The sequence below is a fragment of the Pyrus communis genome, chromosome 5 (assembly GCF_963583255.1).
Source record: "Pyrus communis chromosome 5, drPyrComm1.1, whole genome shotgun sequence".
Taxonomy (NCBI): domain Eukaryota; kingdom Viridiplantae; phylum Streptophyta; class Magnoliopsida; order Rosales; family Rosaceae; genus Pyrus; species Pyrus communis.
In genome coordinates this window covers 15,234,566-15,262,046 of record NC_084807.1, presented here as the reverse complement: position 1 = coordinate 15,262,046, position 27,481 = coordinate 15,234,566, and the positions used below count along the sequence as shown (strand labels likewise).

Here is a 27,481-nt window from a genome sequence, read left to right as displayed (position 1 = left end):
TCCGAACGTACTATTTTATGGATAGATTTCTAATAAGATTTTCAATCAATCACGACACGCCACGTGTCACTTCCTGTTTACAATAATTTAGCCAAGATTTCGATAAGATTTTCAACCAATCACATAGTGCCACGTGGCATTGTCCAGAACCTCATCTTTTCTTTTTTTTGTCCATATAAACCCTACATCCCTACATCCATCCTCACACTAAACTCAATTCTTTTTTTTAGCTCAGAATCCTTCTTTATCGTTTTCAAATCTTGAGTTCTTACAATGTCTTCTTCAAGGAGAGTGTATAAACAGTTGCAAGAGCAGGAGAAAAGGTTGTTGGCACAACAGGAAGAATTGGTCAATCTTGATGAAGATGGAGGTGGAGATGAGGCCTTCGCAATGGAGGAGGATGAGGATGATCACCATAAAAGGCGGAGGGCCTCACATTCCCACCATATCATGGAAGCTCTGGGTCAAATAGCCAAACCCAGACGTGCGGCAAACATCAATAGAAGAACAGAAAGACGAGGTAAAGACTTGGAAGATTATTTTATTCCCAACAGCGTTTTCCCTAATCATGTTTTTAGACGTCGTTTTAGAATGCAATGAAGTTTGTTTGATAAAATCATGAGAGCTGTTTGCAACCATGATCCATATTTTGTGCAAAAAGAGGATGTTTTTCATGTTCTAGGTCTTTTTCCTGAGCAAAAAATTACGGCTACCTTACGAATGCTTGGATATGGAGCATCTGCAGATCAAGTGGATGAGATCGCAAGGATGGGAAAAACAACTGTTCTGGAGTCCCTGATGCGGTTTTGCTCTGCAATTGAAGTCCGCTACACCAATGAGTACTTTCGGAAACCCACGCCAAGGGACATGCGAATGCTTTTAAGGAAGGGTGAGATGCGAGGCTTCCCTGGCATGATTGGAAGCATCAACTACATGCACTGGACTTGGAAAAATTGTCCAAGTGCGTGGCAATGAGGTTATGGCACATCATTTTGGAAGCGGTGGCTTCATTTGATACATGGATTTAGCATGCTTTTTCTGGTGTTCCAGGAGCTCAGAATGACTTAAATGTCCTTGCCCAATCTCCAGTGTTTGACGAACTGCTACAAGGAAATGGCCCGAGATGCACATATTGGGTTAATGGTAATAAATACGAGGGACCATGCTACCTTGCAGATGGCATTTACCCAAGGTGGTCAACATTTGTCAAAATAGTGCCACATCCACAGAGTGAAAAAGAAAAACACTTTGCAAAGTGTCAAAAGGGGTGTAGGAAGGATGTCGAGCGTTGTTTTGGTATCCTGCAAGCTCGTTAGGCGATTGTCAGGGCTGCAGCTAGAATGTTTGATGTCGAGGCTCTTCGATCTATCATGATGACGTGGATTATTCTCCACAACATGATTGTTGAAGACGAGTATGATTATGATGCCGTCGATGAATACGAGCCGGATCCGATGAACAACTCAAGAACACAAATCTACTATGCTCATGACCGGACCGAAGATCCCGTGCAACACGAGCCGTTGGAACGGGATGGACATTACAATGAATTGATCGTTCAGCGATACACTTCATTGCAAGAGCCATACTGGCACATAACCCGCCAAAATGACTTGATTGACCACCAGTGGGGATTGCTCGAAGGCGAAGATAATTAAAATAAGGCTTGTGGTTGAAGAATAAAGTGTATTGTTTTTTAAGTAATCTTATTTAGTATGTTTTTTTTTTTTTTTTAAGTTTATATGGTGAGGTTATGTAATTTTATTTGGTGCTTTTTTTAAAAGTTTATTTGGTGAGTTTATGTAATCTTATTTGATGTGTTTAAATACAGTACAAAAATTACATAAGAAATTAAATGAAGTTTGGTAGGCCCATGATGCTTCATTTAGCTTTAAATGCCACATCCCAGGCCTCTTTCTTACCGTTTTTTCAAGAATGCCGATTAATACCTTATTGCTTGCTTCGGCCTGCCCATTCGCTTGTGGATAATACGGCGTAGACTGCTCAAGTTGGATATTCAGATTCGCCATGTATTCCTTAAACCTGTCGGCTGTGAAGATTGTGCTATTGTCGGTTATGATCGTTTCTGGCATGCCAAATCTGGTCACAATATTTTCTTCTACAAAATTGCAAACTTCTTTGGTTGTTAATTCGACGTATGATTTTGCCTCGACCCACTTAGTGAAGTAGTCGGTTGCCACTAATATCCATGCATGTTTTGCCGCTCCAGAAGATGGTGTGATTTTGCCGATTACGTCCATTGCCTATCCTCTGAACGGCCATGGTTTGGTAATCGAGTGAAGTAACTAAGCCGGGGCTCTCTATATAGGTCCGGGAATCTGGCACTCTATGCATCCCCGTGCGTATTTGATGCAATCCTTTAATATACTTGGCCAAAAGTAATCGTGTTGTTGGAGCAACAAACACATTTTGTGTCCTAATTGGTGAGCTCCACAAATTCCTTCATGTACTTCGACCATTGCTTAGACAGCCTCTTGTGGGCCGAGGCACAGTAATAGTAGCTCATCCTCACCCTTTTGGATATAATTCATTCTGGTATGACGCGTAATTCGTGGCGTGGACCTTCGTTCTCCGGTCGTGTTTATTGTTGGGGTTATTGAGATAACGCAAAATCGTCTTTCTCCAATCATCTGGTAGTGTCTCCACAGCACATACTTCCACGGGGTCTCCTCGCTCTAGTAACGATGGTAAAGACATCACTCTCATGCGTATCACGTGATTACGCTGAAGAACTTGCTGATTAACCAGAGTTGGGTAAGATCGCAGGACTGTGGGTGTTACCCGGCCTAGCTTGCCCCCTGTGAGTTATGCTCTAGAGGCGATTTGGGCAAGGTTGTCGGCATCAGTGTTTCGGCCACACGAAATGTGCTCAAATGTAATTCGTTCAAACGACTCGGCCAAATAGGTGGCGACCATGTGATAGGGCGCTAGAGTACAACTCATGCAACGAAAAACGTTGTAGAGTTGGTTAATCACCAATTTAGAATCACCAAGGATGAGGACACGGGTTGCTCTTAAATCGTGCAGGACGTGAAGGTCGATGATAAGAGCTTCATACTCGGCCTGATTATTCGTACAGCCGAAATCTAACTTGAGAGAGAAATACCAGCGGTAGTGGTCAGGGGATTGAATGGCAATACCAACACTAGCCGAGGTTGAGGTGCTGGAGCCATCAAAATGCATCGTCCAGTGGTTGTCACGTGTTTTGACTAAGCCGATGTCAACATCGTTGCTCCTAAAGCCATCAGGAGAGGGGTGATGGGCCAAAAAATCGGTAAGGGCTTGTCCTTTGACGGCCTTTTAGGGTATGTACTGCAAACTGAACTCTGATAAAGCCATTGTCCATTTCACAATTCGGCCTTTAACGATAGGCCGAGTAAACATGTAACGAATAACATATGTTTGGGCAATAACCTGCCTAACTGATGGAAGCATGTAATGTCGAAGTTTTAATTCGGCAAAAAACAAAGCTAAGCAACGTTTCTTGACGGGTGAATAATTGATTTACGGCAAATTCAGATTTCAGCTGAGATAAAAGATAACTTGTTCACGCCCAGCATCGTTATCTTGCGCGATGAGGTAACCGATAGACTCGTTGACTACTGAAATGTACAGCTTGAAAGGCTTACCGCAACGGGGCGATACTAGTACGGGTGGTGAGGTAAGGGAGACCTTGATTTGCGTGAAAGCCGTTTGATGTTCTTCGTGCCACTCAAACTTGTCGGAGTCCTTAAGTTTTAGAAATGTAGAGAATGCTTTCATTTTGCCTGCCGAATTAGCTATGAAACGGTGGAGAAAATTTTTCTTCCCAAGCAACGATTGAAGTTGCTTCTTGGTCGCCGGGGGTGGAGTGCTAATGAATACGCGAGCTTTATTTTCATCGACCTTGATGCCACGATGGTGCACCAGAAAGCCCAAAAAATTACTGGCCGATACACCGAAAGCGTATTTGGCTGGGTTTATTTTGAGATTATGTTGACACATACGAAGGAATACTTGCTGAAGATCATCCAGGTGTGTTCGGTGGCGTTTTGATTTCATAACCACATCATCGATATAAACTTCTACGACCGTATCGATCAAATCATGGAATATCGTATTTATAGCTCGCTGGTATGTGGCGCCGGTGTTCTTGAGGCCGAATGGCATGATGACCCATTCGTAGGTACCGAGTGCCCCCAGGTAACAAAAAGCGGTCTTATGAACGTCAGCTTCAATGATAAAGATCTGGTTGTAACCGGCATGGCTGTCCATGAAAGACAACATTTCATGATTGGCTGCAACATCAATTAGTGAATTCGAGATTGGCATTGTGTATTCATCCTTGGGAGTGGCCAGATTTAAATTACGGAAATCTATGCAGATGCGGAGGGCTCCACTCTTCTTTAACACCGGGACGATATTGGCCAACCATTCGACATACCGAGTGGTCCGAATAAACTCGGCTTTCAAAAGCCAAACTAATTCGTCCTTTATGCCGAGCTGTACTTCTATCGAGAACTGGCGTGGGGGTTGTTGGAAAGGCTTACACCCTTCTTTGATGCGTAACTCATGTTCAATAAGGTTTCGGTCAAGGCCTGACATCTCATGATAATTCCATACGAAACAAGCTTTAAATTCATGGAGCAGTTTACAAAGCTCGACCTTTATGGCGGGGCGGCAACAACGCACTGATAAACAATGGTCGAGGCTCATCAGCTGTGCCAACATTTATTTCTTCCAATGGGTCCTTGACCTAGGGCCGATTGTCTTCGAGTTCGGCCGATGCGGCCTGAACTTTGTCGAACGATAAAACAAGGCCATTATCCGCTTCGTCCAAAAATTCTATTAAGTTTATGCCCGATTGTAGTTGCTTACCAATGAGCCAGCAGACGTTCCATGGTGGATGAAACTGCGGCTTGACGCCTTTCTTGTTTGGCGGTGTCAGTCATCGGCGTTGGTAATTAGATATGCTAAGCCGAATCCTGTTATACAGTCTCGGCGCCTACCTCGATAGCTTTCTAAACTGAAATTCAAGTCGGTCGTCCGTCCTCGTTCAAACCCTGGAGGGTGATGTAGCCGACGTGATCATCATAATAATGAGCCTAAATCATGTTGGTTTCAAATGGCTGATTATCGGCTGGATGAACTACGACCGATTTGCCATCCCAAAAGATGAGAACTTGGTATAGCGATGAAGGAATGAAACTTGTTTGATGGATCCAGTCACGGCCGAGCAATGCATTATAGTCAGTCTTTGAGTCAATTATAAAGAATACTGTCACATGGTTACGACCTGCAACGCTGACTTCTAATGGGAGCACTCTTTTGGTTTGAGACTTGTCGCCGATGAAGTTGCTCATTGTTATCCCTGATGGTATAAGCTCATCATTGGAATGGTGTAATGCCTTCATGATGGAAATCGGCATGATGTAAGTTGTGGCACCACAGTCGACAAACACCTTGGAAATGAGGTATCCTTCAATATGAGCTGTGACATATAACGGCTTTAAATGTTGGAAATTAACAGAAGGAGAGCGAGGAAACAACTCGGCTAGGGCTGCCTTAAGTTTGTTGCCTTTACTTATTTCCCCATCTTCCTCAGTAGCGATAAAATCCACTTGTGTTGCTTATTCTGAAACCACGTCCACATCCAAAAAATTTGACTGATGGGTTCTAGGTTGAAATTCAACCGGTAGGATATGGACCATGCTGATTTCCATATGCTCAATGACCAAAGGACCCATCGGGTCTTGGTTGTCGACTTCCAGATTAGTAGTGTCTGCAATTGGATTATTTAGCGCCTCAGTATGTACCTGCTCCTAAGGCGCATGGACTAAATCTATTCCATTCTGGTCATCTTCCTCGAGCCTGTTTATTGCCGAAGAGTGATTTCATTCTTGTAGTGCTTTACGGGCGTGTTCTTCATAGGCAATTCGGGCATTCCGTGTGTCCAGGTATGCATCTAAACGCGCCAGACGATTTTCCTTATCGGTCGTAAGGCCGAAAAGAAACACGGCTAAGAATACTTCTAAATGATATCGCAGATGTTGAAGGTCTTCGAGTCAAAAAGGTAACTCGACGGTGTCTATATTTGTGTATGGGTTGACCTCAAACCCGAGGACTCAACCCTCACGTATATACTAGAACCTAGCTTTCATTGCCGAATCGGTAGTTTTCTAGATAATTTGCTCAGCATCAGGGCAAGTTAGTGCTAGGTCAAGGGCTTTCTGACATGTCTTGGGCAGTCCGTACAAGTCATTGGCAGAATATTCCTTATGAAATTCCCGTATGTACTCCAAGGATTCACCGAGGAATGGAAGGTGCAGATTGCGCCGTACTTTTACTAAACGTTCTTACAGTGGTAACGGGGGAAATTACTTTTAACTTCTTGGCTGCCACCGGGTAGTCAAATTAGTCTGTGCTTTTTGTCGTCGAGCCATGCAATATATCCGCTGGCGATGACGTTTTTGAGACTTAGATAACGCAGTATATAAGCCAGTTGGAGAATTGTAACTGTACCAACATTGGTTACGTGGTTTAGGCGGCTTGAAGGTTTTTCGACCTACTGATGAACTTGAGCTTCCAGAGTTGCGCGAGTAATAATCCTTATTATAGAATGGCGCGTCAAAGTCAAGACGTCATCTGACTGGGGTTGGGTCTTTTGCTTGTACCTGTGGGCCTAGTCTCTCAAACACTTGTCGTCGTTGGCCGGCACTGAGTTCCTTCAGTGGTTTTGCTGCGGCCGTGGATGACGGACATAAAGTTGGTCCGAATATGTTCTCTTTTTAGGTTCAATTCGTGTTTTACAGTGGTCGTACAAAACCATTGATTCATCAGTTTGCTCAGAACTAGATCCTGACATGGGTTCAACGAGGGCCAGCCCTGAAGACTCCTTGGGTGGTGCATTTGAAAATAAATCAAGCTTAAGTCTCGGCTGACCACCTTGCTTACGGACATGCTGTACCGGGACGAATTCGGCCTTCCCTTTTCCTTTATTTCTAGGGAGATGAGCATCCACCATACCAATTGTCGTCGATAGGAAGGGATTGACGTCAACCGCTATCTATTTCTCAGGGAATTTTAACTTACCCTTCTCAATCCAACTTTGAATCGCATCACGAAACACGACGCAATTATTGGTAGCATGCTTGTTTGAATTATGGTACTTGCAATATGTTTTGCCTTTCAATTCTTCGGCCTTAGGAATGTTTTTTCCTAGCTGAAGTTTGATGATCTTTGCTACCAACAACTGGTCGAAAATTGCATCGGCCTTGGTGATATCAAAAGTGTAAACTTTTGATGTTTTAATCATCTCTTCAGAGGCCGAGCGAGTCTTGGCATCTTTGGAATTGATTTGAGCTAATGCCCTGCAAACGTATGGCTTATTTATCACTATTTCAGCCGCGTCCACATTGGCGTATTGGGGGTCCTCGCTTTCGGCCAATGTGTAGCTGACCGTGAGATTCTTGTATATTTTTTTCCCGAGATGGGGACTTTGATATTTTTTTTCCTCTCAGAGCAAATAATCATACTGCTCAACGTGCTGAGCAAGTTCGTATATATCTCGAATATTTAACCACAGGAATTTCTTTTTGTATTCCACGTCCATGCCGTTTAGGGCGATTTAGGGAGAGGTACTCGGCACCAATTCCTAGCCGACTTAAACCTTGTTAAGTATTCCATTGGCCATTCGTCTGAAGCTTGAAGCATCCTAGCCAACGATGAAACGGACATTTCCATCCCTGGTCGATAGAATTGTTCTAGGAATTTCTCGACCAATTTTTCGCAACTCTGGACGGAGTTTGGTGGGAGATTAATGTACCAAGCAAAAGCTGAACCTGTAAGTGAAAAGTTAAATAGCCATAGTTTATGGAAGTCGCTATTAACATCCCCACATTGCATCATGAACTGAGCTACATGTTCTAACGAAGATAAGGACAATTCTCCGGCGAAAAGACTGAAGTCAAGGATCTTGAAGCCTTTAGGGTATTCGAACTTTTCCACAATGCCAAGTACGGATGTATGAATTTTGGGAACTTCAACCCTTTTTTTACGGCCGAGTCGATCATTCTTTGGACCTTGGTCATATTCACGAATGTTGCTTCTACTCCCTGGTCAGGTCCATTAGACCTACTGCTTGATCCGCCTCTTTTTTCCAAGTCAATTGGTTGTAGCCAAGCAGATCCTTTTTCGACTTATAATGGAACATTCTTAAAAGAAGGCTGTCGAGGTTGGCCGACATGGCCATCTTTGAAGGCTTTACTGACCAATAGTTCAAGCATCCTGGTCTGTGTATCACCATTGCTTCGTATTGCGTCAAGTAAATCATTCATTTTCTAGCCAATCGACTACTCGACCTGCCGAGATTGTTCATCAAGTCGTCTTCGAAGAAACGACTTAGTTGGCAGATCAGAACCTTCCCCACCATCTTCGTTGCAATCTTCCATTATCCCTTCGACGAAAATACCTGTCGTTTGGTTAGGAATTTCTGGGTTGCGAGGTTGTCCACCGAGATAAATTTCCTTCTCTCGACGTGTCACACTTGTAGCCTCAGGTGGTGCAACAATGATAGGATTTTGTGCCTGAGACAAATCTTGTCCAGGGCCTTGCACTGGTAAGTCAGCTGTTCACTTTCCCATGATTGTTTTCTTCTTTACGGACCGTGTCTCAATAGTCATGAACTCCAAAGGTTTAGCACAAGGTCCCACTGGGCGTGCCACAATGTTAACCCTAAAAATTACAAAGCCTACGTGGCGCGCAGGCCAAGTAACTAATAAGCTAACTACGTCCTTTGATTGAATGCGGGGCATGCTAACTCGTTGCCAAGCTCAGCCGAGGAGTAAAATTTGTTGATGTTGCGTTGAACGCGTTGCTGACTTCTTTATCTTGCGATTACGGTCGAGGAAGGAACAAATCTCGGCCTTCGGATTCTCGAGCCTAAAGACAAGGCTGCTAGTTCTGCGAAGTTCACAAATCGTCGGCGTCGGATTCGGTCACAGTGATTATATTCGTGAGAATATAAGCACATCGAATCGACACCAAACTATATGGACACAAGTATTCAAAGGTAATGTATGTCTTGATGGTAAATGTGGTTCGACCCTCAGAATGCCGAACTTTGAAACTCACTTGGGAGTATCCAATCATAAAACCACTTGGTGTTTAATGCGCCAAATATCGTAACTCGTAATACCTTACTTCGCTGAAAAGGCTAATAAGATAACCTTTGCCAATAAGGATTCGGAAACCCGTCTCGATCGAGACTTGGATAGGTAACTAGTCGGCCTCGACGCAGTGCTGTTTATCCAAACTGAAAGTGTTCCTCAGTTGGCTGATTCTACAGCAACAATGTTGTTTATCCAAACTAAAGGTGTTCGCCGGTTACCTTCACAGTGCTGTTTATCCAAACTGAAGATGTGTCGGCGGAAAAAAAAAATAAAAAATCTCAAGAAATTTGAGAGGTTTTGAGCAGGGCAGTTGTGTGTTGAATTCGAGGTCCTTGAATTGCACCCTCCTTTCTCTATTTATAGCAGCAAAACCCAATCCTAACCATACTCAAACTAGGACTCCTTACTCCAATCCATCTTATCTCAGCCAATCCCACTTCTATTAGGACTTTAAACTCACCCCTTTTGAGGCCATATTCATTGTTGGTCGAGAATCCAAATCGCACTAGGACTTCTTTGACCCCTTTGCTCATCCGAACTACTCCTTCTTGCGATAGGACTCGACCATCCTTACTGAATGGCCCGAGACCACCAGGCAGCCATAGTGTATTTAAAACAGCTTTAGGCCGAACATAAACCTACACTCGGCCCAACACTATTATTTTGGGTCCAAACAGTTTTGTAAATTGGCACTTCACCAGTTGAAAATTGAAACGAAGAACACCAACCAGAACTATTGATCAATCCATCCTCTTCTTAGTCATTCTATCGTTCCAACTTCCAAGCTGATCGTGACAATCTTCTTTTACTTGTTTCTTTCTAACTTGCTCCTCACTTCACTTGTCCCCCCAAAATTAATAACACGTGGACTAAAACAATGAACTAAAGAAATTATGAAATTCAAAGATGGAAAGTCTTCAGTTCGAATTGGGTAATTTTTATTAATAAAGTAACAAATGAATACAAACTCACTCGCACTCAATCATTAGACTCATCGCACATAAAGGAAAACCCTCCATGTGATGTTGGTCACCAAGCTCCTTGATGCGAGAATTATACGCACACAAATTAAACCCTCTTTTTGTCGATTTGTAGTATAAGTATAAGTAGGGATCGTTCTGGACCGGGGATTAGGAGGGATTGCAAATCTCTTGGAAACTGACTCAAAAACGTAAAATAAAGTTTAAAACACTAAACTAGACTCAAAGAATGCAAAATTAAACTTTAAAACACTAAAACAAACCAAAAGACTCAAACAGTACCCAAAGCACTCGAAACTAAAAAAAACACTTTCTGGGCAGTTTTGAGCACCTTGAGTACTTTGGACGAATTTGGGAAACAAAATGAATCAAAATACTTATAAGCACAAGCTAAATGTATTTCTAACTAATCTAACACTTTAAAATAAATGGGGGATTGGTTTTGGATGAATTTAAACTAAATGCACAGATTCTAATTAAAACAGATTATAAAAACGAAATTGATAAAATAGAATGATGAAAAACTAGTTAGAGGGTTCCTTATCCACACATGAACATAAGCATATAATTTGACTCCCAGTTATGACTTCAACAAACGATGAATGACAATGCTCCAAGTTAATTAGGTCCGCTTAAATTAACCTTCAGATTTCCCTAGATTCATTGGATTGAATGGGATACGCATTACAACCAAATTATTCCTAATCAAAGTCTCTCACATGGAATACGCATGATAGAGACATTCAACAAAGATCATTAAGTTCAACGGAAATCATAAACATCGACTAGGCATTCATAACTATGGGATACGCATGTTAATCCAGCCTAGGGTTTACTAAACACAATCGTGACTAGCGATTTTTACTACTCATGAATATAAGTTCATAACGATTAGGTGAAATTCCCTTATATCCTAGCATCAAGTTTTAGGCATGCAAATTAAGTGTCGACCCTCAACCCACATACATAAACAAGTTCTTAATCAAAACAGGAAAGTAACCCACATCTAAAGTTCATGAATTCATAACTGGAGTAAATCAAATCATAACCAACATATGTCCATGGCTTCAAATTCGCTTCTAACTAAAAAGAAATTAGTTTCACATGTTTAACATAATTGAATAACAAGTTAAATTAAACATGAAAACAGAAACAAGAAAAGAAAGAACAAATGGATGGAATTGAATGGATGGAAAGTTAGCTACGGGGTTCATCTCCACATATGTTATACTTGCATAATAAAACGATTTCCAATTGCATTTCAACAAATCATTAATTCTCAACACCCCGGGTCAATTAGGTCCGCTTAAATTAACCGTCAAGTTTTCCTTAAGTTAATGAATTGGATGGGTTAGCGCAACGCAATTCACAACATTCTCCAAAAGTCCTTTACGTGAAAAGCAGAATAAAGATACAATCAAAAATCATTAAGCATCATGAAAACTTTAAGTGTTGACGAGGCATTCGTTACTATGGAATACGCATGAAACTTATGCCAAGAATTCATTTAACGCGATTGTTTATAAGCAACCTCCACTACTTGTGAATATAAGTTCGTAACTATTAGGTGAAACTCACTTATATTCTAGCGTCATATTCATGCATGAAAATTAAGTGTACACTCTCAATAAACATACATAAATAAGTTATCAATCAAACGGTTAAACAAATTGAACCACAACTTATGAAACGCAATTAGAAGTAATCAAATCAAAATGCAAGCATAAACATATATTTCGAATCACCCCCTAGCTAAAGGGGGTTTAGTTTATTATAACTTTGAAATCAAAGAAACACCTAAACATTCCAACAACTCAAACTTGAATTGTATGAACGTTTAGGCACTCTTCTCTTCCATTCCTCATACGTACAAACAAAGAGAATTGAATTTAAACATTGAAATCAAAGAAACACCTAAACATTCCAACAACTCAAACTTGAATTGTATGAACGTTTAGGCCCTCTTCTCTTCCTCTTTATTGTAGCATAAGGTCTAAGGATAGTTGGTTTGGGGGAATGGAAGTGTGGAATGGAGTGAGGAGTGATGGAAATGGAAAGATGGTTTTGGATTCTAAGGGGACTCACGGCAAAGAGAAGGAATGGAAGTGTTTGTGGTGTGTTGTGTATGAAATGAGATGATGCTTGAATGAATGAATGCAAGGGTATTTATAGGGGGAATGGGAGAATATGTGGGTGATTGTTTAAGAGTGAATGTGGTTGTTATGATTGAGAGTGCATGTGGATGAAATAATGATGGAAAAAGAGCTAGGTTGTTGGTGTGTGAATGCATGTGTTGAATTGGTGGTGCAATGATGAAAGAGTAAGTGCATGTGTGTGTGAATGGTGGTGTAATGATGAAAGAATAAGTGCATGTGTGTGTGAATGGTGGTGCAATGATGAAAGAGTAAGTGCATGTGTGTGTGAATGGTGTTTCTTGATGGTTTTGGGGTTGTGATGCATGTGAATGCATGTGGCTAAGGGTTGTTGATTGGGCTAGAGGTTTTGCATGGCTCAAAGGATTGTTTGATTGGGCTAGGCCCTTTGTTTTATGTCCAAAGTGCATACAAGGCTTTCAAATTCGTCCAACACTTTGGCTCCAAGCATATGCTATCCATTCCAAGCCCAATTTTGCTCCAAAATGCTCCAAAATGCATCTTTTTGCTTCCTTAGCCATATGAACCTAAAAACACACGAAAATGGCTTAAACTACTAAAACAACTATGAATTAACAACATAGATGCACGAAAACAAGCTAAGTAAGTCGCCTAAATATGCTCCTATCACTCCTCCGCCAAAAGCCAAACCCACTCGCACTCTTTCTCACGCGCCACCTCTCCACCCCCTCAAAACTCCACCACCACTACCCCTTCAAACCCCCCACCCCCTCCTTCCAAACCCCTAACACCATGACCTTAACCCTGTTCATATCCCCAAGAAAAAGTAGAAACCCCAGTACCATCTATCGCCATCCCTCAGCCGTGCGGCTCAGATGCCTATGCATTTCGATTTGCCCTTAGATTTCAAGTACAGCGATATCGAGCGTAACCCACCAGTGAGGTCCCTCAGGCTGCGAGAGCCTAAGTACTCGCCTTTTGGGCCGAGGCGAATCGACCGCGAGTGGATCGGGGTGTGTGCCCCAACCGTGGACCCAAAGGTGTGGTCGGTGGAGGGAGCAAATAAGGACCTAAAGTTAGAGGAGAAAAGAGGAGGAGGAGAGAAAAGGTTCAGGGAGAGCCTCTCAGTCCAGCTAAGAGGAAAATCTTGGTGGAAAAGTGCCAGAGGCCTAAAACCAAGGAGTAATGATATTCATATCATGTTTTTATACCACATTTTTATACCACCTTAGATGGCATTTGACGTAGACAGCCACATCATTTGAATTAATCAGATTTTTAAATTTAATTCATTATTTAATAAATTAATAATTAAGAAAAACTAGTTAATTAAATGATGATATATAAATAGTCTTTCTCGCTCATTTCCTTGGGTTTTACAAATGTTTCAAATGATGTGGCTGTCCACATCAGATGTCACCTAAGGTGGTATAGAAATGTGGTATAAAAACATGATATGAATAACATTACTCTACCCAAATTAATTTGCCTCTTGGTTTTGAGTAATGTTATTCATACTATGTTTTTATACCACATTTCTATAACATCGTAGGTGGCATCTGATGTGAACAGCCACATCATTTGAAAAAGGGTAAATTACACAAAACTACCTCAACTATTGGGTATTAACAGTTTCATACCTCGTCTTTAAAAAGTTTCAATGTCATACCTTATCTTCGAATTTGTTGCAATGTCATACCTCCCATCAATTGTCTGTTAATTCCTTCGTTAAAATGTTGACGTGGCTTGAGGCAGGACCCATTTTCTATTGAAAATTAATTAATTATTATAAAAATAAAAATAAAATAAAATAAAAACAAAATTCCCAAACCGAGATCCCATTCCCCCCGAAACCCCGCATTCCCTTCCCCCCCAAAACCATCTTCCCTGTCGGTCCCCCTGCCCTCTAAAACCTTCCTTCCAAGCCCAAAACCCTTCCCCCACCACCCCCCCCCACCCCTCTTCTCCCTCCTGAGCCTCCCAACCATCTCCCTCTACTCCACTCTCTTCACCTCCCCTCCCATTCAAAACTTTACAAAAAAAAAAAAAAAAAAAAAAAAAAAAAAAATCAACTAGTTGTGGTGGTCTGACTTCGAAGGGAAGGAATGGGTCCCGCCTCAAGCCAGATCAGCATTTTAACGGAGGAATTAACAAACAATTGATGGGAGGTATGACATTGCAACAAATTCGAAGATAAGGTATGACATTGAAACTTTTTAAAGACGAGGTATGAAACTGTTAATGACTCAATAGTTGAGGTAGTTCAATGTAATTTACCCTTTGAAAAATTTGCAAAACCCAAGGAAAGGAAGAAGAAAGACTTCTCGTATACCATAATCATCATTTAATTAACTAGTTTTTCTTAATTATTAGTTTATTAAATAATGAACTAAATTTAAAAATCTGATTAATTTAAATGTTGTGGTTGTTCATATCAAACGTCACCTCAGATGGTATGAAAATGTAATACAAAAACATGGTATAAATAACATTACTCTTTTTATTTTAGTGGTCCAAAAAGCATAATTCATTGTTGAACTCGCTTTTAGCACGAGTTCGGCTAACAAAGCCCAATTTCAAGTGAATATACCCTCAAAATCTCTAAAAATCAATAAAAACTTAACCAAATTTATAAATTTGTTAAAATCCCTTTAAACAAAGAAAAAAAAGGATAGGTATTTTGCATGTCCCTAACCCAACCGGCATTCAAGTCGAATATTATAACATGTTAACGCATCCCAACCGGCATCTAAGTCGAATATTATAACATGTTAACGCATTAAACATTACTCAAAACTAGGAGAGAGTCGTCTCCTTCCCGAATCCCTAGTTCCAGAAAAACATCGCCCAATCCCAAAGTCCCAAAAGTCCCAGGACTGAATAATCCAATGGCACAAGATAATCCCACCCAACTCCCTCAAGTCCTGCTTCTTCACCCAAGCCAGTGCTTCACTGCCCTGGAGTCCAAAGCCTCTCACAAGTTCCACTTCCTCAAAGCCTGGGACTCCCCTCTCCCTCAGGCCCAGTTCCTCCAGTCCCAAGCTACCTCCGCCCAGGTCCTCCTCTCTTTCCCCAGAGAAACCCCCATCACCGCCCAGCTCCTCCAATTACTCCCCTCCTTGAAGCTCCTAATCACCATCAGCGCAGGCCTCGACCGCGTTGACTTGGCTGCGTGTCGAGCCCGCGGCGTGCGGATTGCCAATTCCTCTCCAATCTTCGCTGCCGATGTCGCTGACATGGCTGTGGGGTTGTTTCTGGACGTCATGAGGAAGATTTCCGCTGCGAATCGGTATGTCCGAGATGGGTTTTGGGTTAGCAGAGGAGATTTTGTTCTCGGTTCTAAGGTCATCACTTCGTGGCTTACTTGTAGTTATTTTGCATACGTGAAGTTTAATAGGCGGAATTTTTTTTGGTGCTTGGGAGCATAAGATACTCCGGACTGTTTAATCGATATAGTCATACTCTTTATTTGGTGATGTGATGTGAAAATTAAAGATTGTCAAAATACAGATTTTGTTGATTGGTTTTTATTTACTTTTAGTTCTTCTACGTTACATCGGTGTATGCGATGCTCTAGTTTTATCACCGGCTACAGCCGCTAGACTGAAATATTTAGATTAGAGCACGCAAATTTCGCTCTTTATTGAAGCAGTGAATCCTATACACCGGTGCATTCTAGCATTTTTTTGGTCGAGAGCCTGAAATTGAATATAGTTCTCCTCTCCTTATCATGTCAAATCATTGGTTGTAATATAGTGGGCCCGATTCTAACTTGTGTAGAGTCTTGAACTAAGGTCAAGGATTGCTACAGTCTACAGATTCTCGAAAACAAATGAACAGAGTTCGGAGGAGCAGTTCTTTAGAACTTTATAATTATGTTATATATTGAATTTGCATATAGATACTTCAACTATGAATCCATCTTCTTCTCTTTTTCTTTGTCGTAGCGATTTAAAGTGATTTTGATGACTGGAAATTTCAGGTAGGAGGGAAGCGAGTTGGTATAGTTGGATTGGGACATATTGGCTTAGAAGTTGCTAAAAGACTTGAGGCATTTGACTGCAAAATCTTGTACAACTCAAGGAAGGGAAAACCATCTGTTTCTTACCCTTTCTATTCCGATGTTTGTGAACTTGCGGCTAACAGCGATGTTCTTGTCATTTGCTGCGCGTTGACTGCTCAAACCCACCACATGATTAACAAGAACGTCTTGTTGGCGTTGGGAAGAGAGGGAGTGATTGTTAATGTAGGGCGTGGAGCTATTATCGATGAGAAGGAAATGGTCCAGTGTTTGCTGCAAGGAGAGATCAAAGGTGCAGGCTTGGATGTGTTTGAGAATGAGCCTGAAGTTCCGAAAGAGCTGTTTGGTCTAGATAATGTTGTTTTGTCGCCGCATAAAGCTGTCTTGACAGCAGACTGTTTCACGGATTTGACTGATCTAGCAATGGCGAATTTGGAGGCATTCTTCTCAAATAAACCATTACTTTCCGAAGTGGTGAATTATTGAATACCCTTCTGTTCACAGGTTAGTACTTTCATAATTTTGTGTACCAACTTGCTTGCAATCCATTTGTTTTTTTTTTTTTTTTTTTTTGCCACTAAGTTGGTACGAACACTTTTATGAGTGGATGCAGGGTACAAATAGTTGATACAATGAATAAGGCAACGAGAGAAGAGGAGGAGGAAGAAGTGTCATATTGCTATTTGTATTTGTTTGCGGAGTTATATGATTTGCAACCAATAAGGCGACAAGATAATGATGACGGATTGATTGTTAGATTCTCAATCTGATTTCATGCCTTGTGAATGTTGGAAAATTTAAATTATAATTTATTATAATATGAAATTTATCAATTGGATAGAAATTAGAAGTGGTGTCTTTTGATAGAAAGATGAGTGTATTCAAATGAAGAGTTGCAACTTTTGACTCTTCATGAATAGTCACATGCTTTCCAAAGTGGTATCTCAACTTCTATTAATAGGGAAGCCCTGTGATTGATGGAGCCTTGTGATTTGGAGTGCTATTGTTACAAGGACATGGTTATTGTATCTTAGGAGACAAATGCCTATCAGCCATGAGCACCATAGTGGGACGTAAACTTATCTTAAGGATGAAGTGTCTAACACTTGCCTCATCCGAATTTTCAGGTTTTTCTAATCCATTATGTCATGTTCATTTAACATTGGTTACTCATGTGCATGCATTAATTATTATATATAATTGCATGAATTATTTCTTAATTTTCTATGTGATTTAATGTAGCAAATAGACCCTAATTTTTCCAACAATCTTAGGAAAAGTTTTGGTTTGGTTGCTATAATTTTGTCATCAATTCCGAATTGGCATTACATAAGTGTTAATTCATAGTTGCTGCTTGTTTTACATGATTGCATGCTTGGGTTTTTCATGTTAGTTTTGACCGTTAATTTAATAAGTGCATGATCAGTTTGTAGACAACATATTTTGTATTCATACATGTATTGTTTCGAAGAACATGTCAACTATGTATGTGTTATTTTTGTGTTTTTACGTATGCTTAATGTCGTATACGCGAAGTGATTCATAAATTCATAGTATAGGTAAAACAGTGAAAAGAAAAAAAGTTGTTGGAAACAGAATTCCAAGCCAAACGGTTAATTTGCACATAGTTTCGGGTGCATGTTTGTCCTCTCTCTCTGAAACAATGATATATTGGGAAGTTCTGTTCCTTGGAAGGCTTGTGAAATCAGTCTGATATATTGCTTCAAAATTTGGAAAATAGCTCAGCCGCATTAGTGCGGTTGGGAAACCTGCACCGATTTCTGCAAGTTTTTGGTTTTCCAGAAAAGTTTGTTCGTCATAATTGCAGACCAAAAGATATTTCTAAGAAAAATGAAGGACATCGGGGAAATGTCAAAGTCTGAGTAACTCTTTACGAAGGGTTGTCGCCGTTGGCCGGTTCATTGTGTTTCTTGGATAATAACTTTTCAGATCAAAGTTATGACATAAATTTGATGCGCGAGTGCCTGGGAACGATCTTTAAATTTCGGGACAGTACATTACCAATATGTATGTTTGCTAACACCAGACACGGCTACCGTCTGAATGGACTTCCTCGATTTGCGGTGGCAGCATATCGAAATTTTGGCCAAAGTAAAGACTTGGATTGATCATTGGCTATATGTGAAATCAAGGGCCAAAGATATGATTGGAAGGCCAAACCATGTCTGTAAGTCACTTGGGATAATTAGATTTCACGAGTATGATGGAGGAGACTTTAGTCTCCTGAATGTGTTTTGTTCAACTACTAATAGTTAAATGTGACAACAAAAATGAGTTTTGCTCATGGATATAACCAAAGGAAATTCCTTTGAGAGGAATCACTGAGAGTGTGGGGGTGTTGGGTATACTAATCAAGATGTGGCTTCACTATATTATATATTATTGTCGTCTTTTATGCACCTTTTTAGCGTAAAGTTGCAATTAATTATCAGATTAACCATGTCTCCTACGCACCATTTCACTTGGAAAAGGTACTATGGCGATAGGGTATCCATTTTGGATAACCGCATAAGATTCGTTTGAGGTCGATCATGTCTCAAAGCACGTGCACATTGTGCAGACACCAACAATTATATAGTTGGTAAAGAGAAGATGCCTATTCTCCTTTCGCCATAAGGCGTTGCAGGGCATTAGAAAGAACATTTGCAGACCGTAACCTTGTTGCATTATAAAATATGCAGACTACATCTTGAGACAAAAAAATAGAATAAATTACATAAAATTACCTCAACTATTGGGCCAGTCATAGTTTCATACCCTATCTTTAAAACATTTCAATGATATACTTGATCTTACGAATTTGTTACAATTTCATACCTTCCGTCATTTTGTCTGTCAATTCTTCTGCTAATAGTAACGTGACTTGAGATAGGGTCAAGCTCACTCTCTATTAAAAAAATTAATTAAATATTAAAAACTAAAAAAATAAAATCATTTTTTTTTTTTTTTGGGCATGGTGGACCCACCCCTTATCCCCCTCACCCTTTCTTCCCCATCCACACGTGTCCCCCCAACCTTCCTTCAACGCCAAAACTTGAACCCCCCCCCCCCCCCCACCGCCTTCTCTTCCTCCATCTCCACCTTCATCCCATGGCGCTCCTCTTCCTCCCCCTCCCCCTCTTGCTACATAGCCATCACCCTCACCAAATTAATTAATCCCTGTAACCAATTTCAAACAAAATACCCCAGTTCCACCCAAACCCTAATCCTAAATTTCGAATTCGCTTATTTTTGGAGAAAGCTTCCGGCTTTGCTCAAGGGTTTGTGGGTTTTGGCTCAGGGGACGGGAGGCAACTGTGCTTGGGTTCTGGGGTCGAATGAGAGCGGGTTCGATCGGATTTTTCTGGGTTTTGGTTTAGGGTTTGGGAAAGGAAGCGAGGAGCAGCATTGACATGCAACGGGGGTGGGGGGGGGGGGTGTGGGGGAGCGACGGTAGAATCGGCCAAAAGAAAAGAGAAGAGTGGGGAGAGAATCGACGGAATCGATCACCTGTAAAAAAAAATTCTGGGTTTTTTTGTTTCAAAATTTGTTTGTTTTTGGGGAGAGAAGAGAAAAGTGGGGGAGTGGGATGAGTGGCCAGGGAGGGTTTTTTTTTGGGGGGGGGGGGGTGTGGGGTGGTTTGGATTGGCGTAGGTGGGATCTTGGTTTAGGGTGGTTATGGTTTTGGGTTGGGGGAAGACAATAGCGGGGAAGAAAGATGAGGGGGATAAGGGGTGGGTCCTTCAAAATTATTAAATGATTTAATTTTTTTAGTTTTTAATATTTTATTAATTTTTTAATAGGTGATTGTTTTAAACCATAAATTTAGGGGTGGGCAAACAGGTAAAGGAACCACGATTCGGGGTGGGTAGGGGGCGGTCTGATAGGAGCATATTTATGCTACTTAGTTATGTTGTTTCCTTGCATTTAGCTAGTTAATTACTACTTATTATAGTCTTTTAAGCTATTTTGTATGTTTGTAGGTCCTAATGGCAAAAGGAGCAAGAATTTGGAGCCATTTGGAGCAGTTTTGGACATGGATTGGATAGCTTAACTTTGGAGCAAGGTGGATGGACGAAACTGAAGTCAAGAGAGGCTAGGAAATGCTACAAATCTGGAGAAAGAAGTTCAAATACAAAGAGGATAAGGAAAGAGCAAAAAATAAGGAACATTAACCAACCTTATCTTATCCTATCCTAACCAACCTTATCCTTTCCTAACTCTAGCATTATCCTATCTTATCTTATCCAAATATGTTTGTGCCTTGATTCTAACTATTTAGAAGGGATTAGTTATACATTTAAGCACACAATTCAGATTCTAGAAGCCTAATCCCTTAGGTGTGATGCGTTACGAATGTGACACACACAAATTAAACCCTATTTGTGACAATTGTAGTAATGATGTAAGTAGGGATCGTTCTAACCGGGGATTAACTAGGGGTGCTAATCTAATATAAATTGACTTAAAAACACAAAAACTAAACTTAAAGACTCTTAACAAGATTACTATGACTCAAAACAGAATTGAAACACTCAAACTGCCTAAAACAATCAAATTGACTCAAACATAAACTAGAACTTGATTTGGACGAATTTGAAAGTGTTTATGACTCCAAATGCTTAAAGACACAAAATAAAACAGATTTGAATGACTAAGACTCAACAAAATATGGGGGATTGTGTTTGGACGAAATTAAATTAAATGGACAGATTGTAAAGAAAACAGATTGTAAGATAAATTGTGATAGAATTGAATGGATGGGAAGCTAGCTAAGGGGTTCATCTCCACACATGTTATACTTGCATATAAAATGATTTCCAATTGCTTTTCAATAAACCATGAATTCTCAACGCCCCAGATTAACCGTGAATTGCACTAATTAACCCTCAGATTTTCCTAACGTTATTGAATTGGATGATTGCATACGACAACCCAAAACATTCCCCACAAGTCCCCTACATGATTGCATAATAGAGATACAAGCAAGAATCATTAAGTTCTATGAAAACCATAAGCATTGACGAAGCACTTGTTACTATGATTGCATGAAACTTATGCCAAGAATTTACTTAACGCGATTGAGATCATCAACCTTTACTACTTGTGAATATAATTCCATAACAATTAGGTGAAATTTCCTTATATCCTAGCATCCAATTTATGCATGATAATTAAGCGTGCACTCTCAACCAACACACACAAATCAATGTAATTCTCGTAAATAAGTAAATTGAATTCACAACTTATGAAACACAATTAAAAGTAATCAAATCATATCGCAAGCATAAACATGTATTTCGAATCTCCCCCTAGCCAAGGGGGGGTTTAGTTCCTCATACGTACAAGACAAGGATAAGTAAATTTAACCATTGAAATCGAGGAAAGGAAACACCTAAAAATTCCAACAACTCAAAGTTGAATTGTATGAACGTTTAGGCCCTCTTCTCCTCCTCTTTGTTGTGGCACAAGGTCTAAGGATAGGTTTTGGGGTGGTATTTGTATGGAGGAATGGATGTGTGATGGTAGGGTAGTGTTTTGGAGATGGTGTGAAGTGTGTATGAATTATGCACGGGTTCTATGAATGGAATGGGAGAGAATGGATGAATTTCTGTGGTGAATGGAGGTGTGGAATGCTGGAAAGCTGGAGTGGGAGTGCACGGCACAAAGGGAAGTCCTCTTTGTTGGTGAGGGAATGCATGGTTTTATAGGGAGAATGGGAGAATATGTGGCTGAATGATTAAGATTGCATGTGGCTCTATGATTATGGGTGCATGTGGCTGAAATAATGAAGGGAATGTATGTGAAAAACAACTAGGAAAAGTTGCTGAATGATGAATGCATGTCACTGCTAGGGGAGTGAATGATTATGGGTGCATGTGGCTGAAATAATGAAGGAAATGCATGTGAGTGACAGCTAGGGTGAATGATGATGAATGCATGTGGATTAAAGAGGGAATATGGAAGAGAATGTGCTGCAATGATGAAGTGGGAAAGCTGGAAAATGGATATGAAATGCACTGCTTAAGGATTCATGCTGGAATGGATGGTTTTGCACGGCAAGGGATTGTTATATGGGTTGGGTGATTAATCCATGAGAGAATATATATGGTTTAATGATGAAGAGTGCATGTGGTTGAAATGATAGAATGGGAAACAAGGCCCTTCCTTGCATGGCAAGGAAGGAAAACACAAAGGGGATACACGACAAGGACATTGATGATGCAGGAGACTTTGTTTTGTGACTTAGAATAGATAGGAGTCTTCAATGTTGCTCAAACATGAGGTCTTTTAGGATTTAACTTTCCTACTTCAAGTAGGAAACCTTGTTTAAGTATGAATCATCATCTTCAAGTCTTCAATTTCGTCCATCCTCTTGGCTCCAAGCATATGATATCCATTCCAATCTCTAATTTGCTCCAAAAAGCTCCAAAATGCATCCTTTTGCATACTTTGCCCTTAAATCCTGAAAATACATAAAACTAGCTTAAAAGACTACTTTACTAAGGAAAAACACTTTAAATGCACAAGACAAGCTAAACTAAGGTGCATAAATATGCCCCTATCAAATTCCCCCACACTTAGCTTTTGCTAGTCCTCGAGCAAAGCAGAAAAACAAAACAAAACCTAAACCTTCCAACAATGGTCTCAGGGATTTTCAATGCACATGACATGTTAAAAATCATCATTCCCACAGATTTTGGTCATCTTTACACTTAAGTACATACTTAATCATAGTCACCACATACTAGTTCACAATTAAGCATTTAAAACCATGTTTTGAATGTAGTAACATGCCTTAGAGAATTTGCTCAATTCCTTACAAGATATGCACTCAATTTTCACTCAGATTTTCTAACTACACACCCTAATCTAGTTACATGTGAGAAGATTGATGTAAACATGAAAACGAACACTCACATATATGTATCATAAAGAAAGCAATTTCTGGAGTTAATAAGCATGTTTAGGTATGATCTCATGAATGGAATGCTACTACTTAGATGCGAGAACCAGTGACACCATATGCTCATACCAAGTTCAAACTCCACAAATTAAAACACATAACACTCAAGATTGAAGTTACGGGTTGTACTGGGGCTTGGGGTGTTTGGATAACAAAGAAGGGATATGGAAAACAAAGGTTCTTAAAGAAATAGTGAGCAAAGCACTTGAATCAACTTAGAATTCACTTTTGAATGAAAACTCAACTTTTGAACAAAAATTTAGACAATTTAGGGCCAGATTTGGTGTTTTGGACCCTTTCTTCAACATTCAACACTTAATCACTCATCTTTTCAAGCTCTTTTTCCTTTCTTTCTTTCTTTTCTTTTCTGGTTTTCTTTTTCATACGTTTTTCACAACTTTTTCTTTTCTTTTGAATCTCAAAACATACATAAACACTTAAGAACAAACATTCTCTCCCCCACACTCATTTTCTTTCATAATGTAACTCAAAAGGAATTCATTTAAGTCATGCTCACTATCTTTTAAGAACAAGGGTGTGGACTGTCCTAAACTAGGCTAGGTGAGGATAATGTGGGTTAACAAAGAATAAAGGCTAAACAAGGCTCAACGGGGTTAACTTAAACATATAATGAAGTAGGATACATGGCAATTTGGCTTTGGTGGTGGTCACTACACAACTTCTTCTTGAATATGTGTTATGCAATTCAATAACATGCTTCGAATGAAATGGCATGAGTTCTAGCATTTGGAACTATATGATGAAACGCCTTCTAAGTAGTAACCAAGCAAAGAATAATGAGACCAAGCAACGACTTTTGAAAACAATAATGCACAGATTTTAACTCTCCAAATAACGTTTAGGCTCAAGTCTCACAAGGTTGCAGCGTTTGTTTGAGTTCCTTCCTTCAAGCATGTTACAAAAACGAATTTTTCTTTTATGATTGCATGTGAAGTCATACATTATAACCATAACCAGGCATATACCAAGAGTAAATCAAACTTTTCTCCATGTTTATAACTCTTTTTAACAGTCATGCAATTACAAACCAAATCATCATCATTGTGTTGGAAGGTACCCTAAGACACAAACACACAAAAACGACTCAAAACACTCTTTTTAGGCTTTTCAAAACATGTTTTTCAAATTTTTATGTGATTTTCGGAGTTATAAAACAAAACATACTAAAACATTCTAAAACAGCTTAAAAACACCTTAAAACAGCAAGGAACAACACTTGAAGTTATGGGTGATAAAATCCCACAAATTTGCATCAAATATACTTAGTTACCCCCCCCACACTTAAATCAAACATTGTCCTCAATGTTTTAAGCATAGATTCACACAAAACATAAGTAAACACATAAACAGCAACTAAACATACTAAACATGGCAGAATGTAACTAACAATGAGAAGAGTTTAGGGATGCAAATCTGGTTATGGAGTGTAAATTCCATCTTCTCCTTGGTGATTGCATTGAGGCTTGATCTTGGTGATTCCACAGGCTTAATCTTGAACTGGGCTGGAGGATTCTTTTGGTTTCCTCCAATCGTTGATTTTCCACAGGCTTAATCTTGAACTGGGCTAGAGGATTCTTTTGTTCAATCTTTCCAATTCGTATTGAAGAGGGTTAGAGGATAACTCAGCATATGCAGTTGTTGCGCTTGTCTCCACATGCTTCAATGTATCATTTTCACTTGCCTTAGCTGTTCTCCAAGCAGATGTGGTCCCTTCTCTGGAAGTGTATCAACCGTTGAAGATGACTACTTGAGAGCAACGCTAGGTAAGCAACTAGGGAATAGATTCCAGGTAGTCGGTTCTAGATCAGAAGACTGACTCCAAGTGCCGGCTGATTGCTCTCTTTCACTTTGCTATGCAAGTAAGAACAAGGACAAAGGAAAAGACAGGGAAAGAGCATGATATGAGATACCTTTGCTTTCGCCCTTGATGATATGAGATACTTTTGCTTTTGAAGAAGCGGTGAATGAATCAGCACATATATTTGTTGTGCTTGTCTCCACATGCTTCGATCTACCGTTTTCTCCTGTCTCATCTGTACTCCAGGCATCTGGTATCTTCTTTGGGGGTACATCAATGGTTGAATAGGTGTTCTCAAGGGAAGAAGAAAACTGAGCATGTTGAGAGGTTTGGTTGCAGCTACATTCTCGGCCGAGAAGAAGAGTCATGCGTTTTTGGATGTATGCCTTGCCATGAATGTTGACATATATAGAAATTTTGATGGCAAGTAGTAGTGCAGATGCGGCTTTTTCACCCACGCTTGTCGGCAAAAGTGCGTAGTTGGGATAATGACCTCCACGCGTTTTCAACTTTGTCAGAGACCTTTTGACAAAGTTGCACGCGTTATCTGAAAAGCCGAGATTGTGTCTGAAGAGTGTTGACGAACTTTACGCATGAAAATCCGGCTTTACGCAGGAAAATCCGGCTTTACGCAGGAAAATCCGGCTATACGCAGGAAAATCCGGCTATACGCAGGAAAATCCGGCTTTATGCAGGAAAATCGTCTCCGGCCCTTTGAGATTTTACTACATCCAACCCTTCTCTTTTAACATCTTTGAAAATGGCTAACTCATCTAACATTTGCTTAGATTTGAGTCTCAGCAATGATCCGGTTGCGCCGCGTCAAGGTAATGTATGGCGCCCGTCTTTCTTATCTTCTAATGGCCCTCTTACAGGTGAAGACTCCGTGATGAAGGATGCAACAACAGCTACGAGAGTAGCTAGGAACCTCCTCACTCCTAAAGATAGTAGGTTGCTTTCAGGACGGTTCGATGAGTTGGCCGTTCAAGAGTCCCTAGCTCTCAGTGTTCAGTGTGCGGGCTCTGTGTTCAACATGGGCCAACGCCTACTTGCTCGATCCCGTCAAGTTGAATCATTGATGGCGGAGGTGGAAAATCTTAAGCAAGAGATCCAACAGCTTAAGAGCGAGAATAGAGGTCTGCACGTGCTTGCAAATAATTATTCGACGAGCATGAAGAGGAAGCTTGATGAGCTGCAAGAATCTGAAGGTCGAATTCAAAGTGACCGTCAAAGGTTTGCGGCTTTCTTCCAGAGGCACCTTTTTCCTGCGTCATCTAGCGTTCCACCAAGTATTGAGGCCTCGAATGATCCATCTTCGATGCCTTCCGCTCCTGGAGTTTTGCCAAGTAGTGGGCCTTCACGTAAACAACCTTTGTGAACTCTCCACCTTATTCTCTTTTTTTTTTTTTTTTTTTTTTCAATGTAATTCTCGGAGATCAATGGACATGCTTTATTTTATTCAGTGTATTGGGTTGCCTCCCAAGTAGCGCTTTCTTTATCGTCTTGCAGCCGGACGAAACCTTCATTTCTCACTTAGAGCCCACGGCATGCAATGGGATCTCCTCCACAACTTGCCCTTCAACACTTCCATAATACGCCTCACTGAATGGGCGGGGATAATAATCCTCCCTGATGGTGATGTTTTGGTTCTGAACGTCCATGTACATGCTCCCATCACCTTGAAATTGATTGGGTACCTGCACCAAAGAAGGTAACAACCTATTAGTTGAAATGGGAATCAGAATTGGGATTGGAGACTTACTAGGATGTTGTGGCAATGCCCCTAGGGCAGCCACTATCTCCCCAATTTTATCACTAGGCATGGCCATATTGGGTGTTTTTAGGGTAGTGGCGTGCTCCTTGTGCTCCACTCTAATTCCTTCCTCGATGGTGGTTCTAGATGCATCCTTCTTGATTGGTGTTGAACATTCCTGCCCTATATTTTTCATTGTACCAATGGCAAAACAAGAACGAACATCATTAGTATTCTCAATGGATTCAGAAACTTTAAAGTTAATCGTATCACCACCAAACTCCATAGTTAAGGCTCCCCTGGCCACGTCAATCTTGGTGTGGGCTGTTTTCATGAAAGGTCGTCCAAGTAAGAGTGGCGATGGTGGAGAGTGGGTTGAATCCTCCATGTCAAGCACATAGAAATCTGCAGGAAAAATCAAGTGGTCCACCTGCACCAAAACATCTTCCAAAACTCCTCTCGGGTATGCATTAGATCGATCAGCTAATTGAATAATGACACCATCATTTTTAAGCTCTCCTAGATTCATAGATGCATAAACAGAGTATGGCATAACATTAATTGATGCACCTAAATCTAGCATAGCATGTTCGAACCTTGTATTACCAATTACACAACATAGTGAAACTACCTGGATCTTTGCATTTAGGTGGCAGC

The 27,481-nt window shown here is 40.5% G+C and overlaps 2 protein-coding genes across 2 annotated transcripts; both read left to right on the top strand.

Moving 5' to 3' along the window:
- The first annotated feature begins 390 nt into the window (after nucleotides 1–390).
- Nucleotides 391–975, top strand: LOC137734299 (uncharacterized). The gene is made up of 2 exons (XM_068473590.1): nucleotides 391–520; nucleotides 683–975. Exons 1-2 carry the CDS (start codon nucleotides 391–393, stop codon nucleotides 973–975), a joined length of 423 nt encoding a protein of 140 aa, XP_068329691.1.
- A 14,061-nt stretch (nucleotides 976–15,036) lies between these two features.
- LOC137734733 (glyoxylate/hydroxypyruvate reductase HPR3-like) lies at nucleotides 15,037–17,124 on the top strand. The gene is made up of 3 exons (XM_068474005.1): nucleotides 15,037–15,608; nucleotides 16,247–16,789; nucleotides 16,899–17,124. Exons 1-2 carry the CDS (start codon nucleotides 15,153–15,155, stop codon nucleotides 16,769–16,771), a joined length of 981 nt encoding a protein of 326 aa, XP_068330106.1. The 5' UTR covers nucleotides 15,037–15,152; the 3' UTR covers nucleotides 16,772–16,789; nucleotides 16,899–17,124.
- Nucleotides 17,125–27,481: the final 10,357 nt, after the last annotated feature.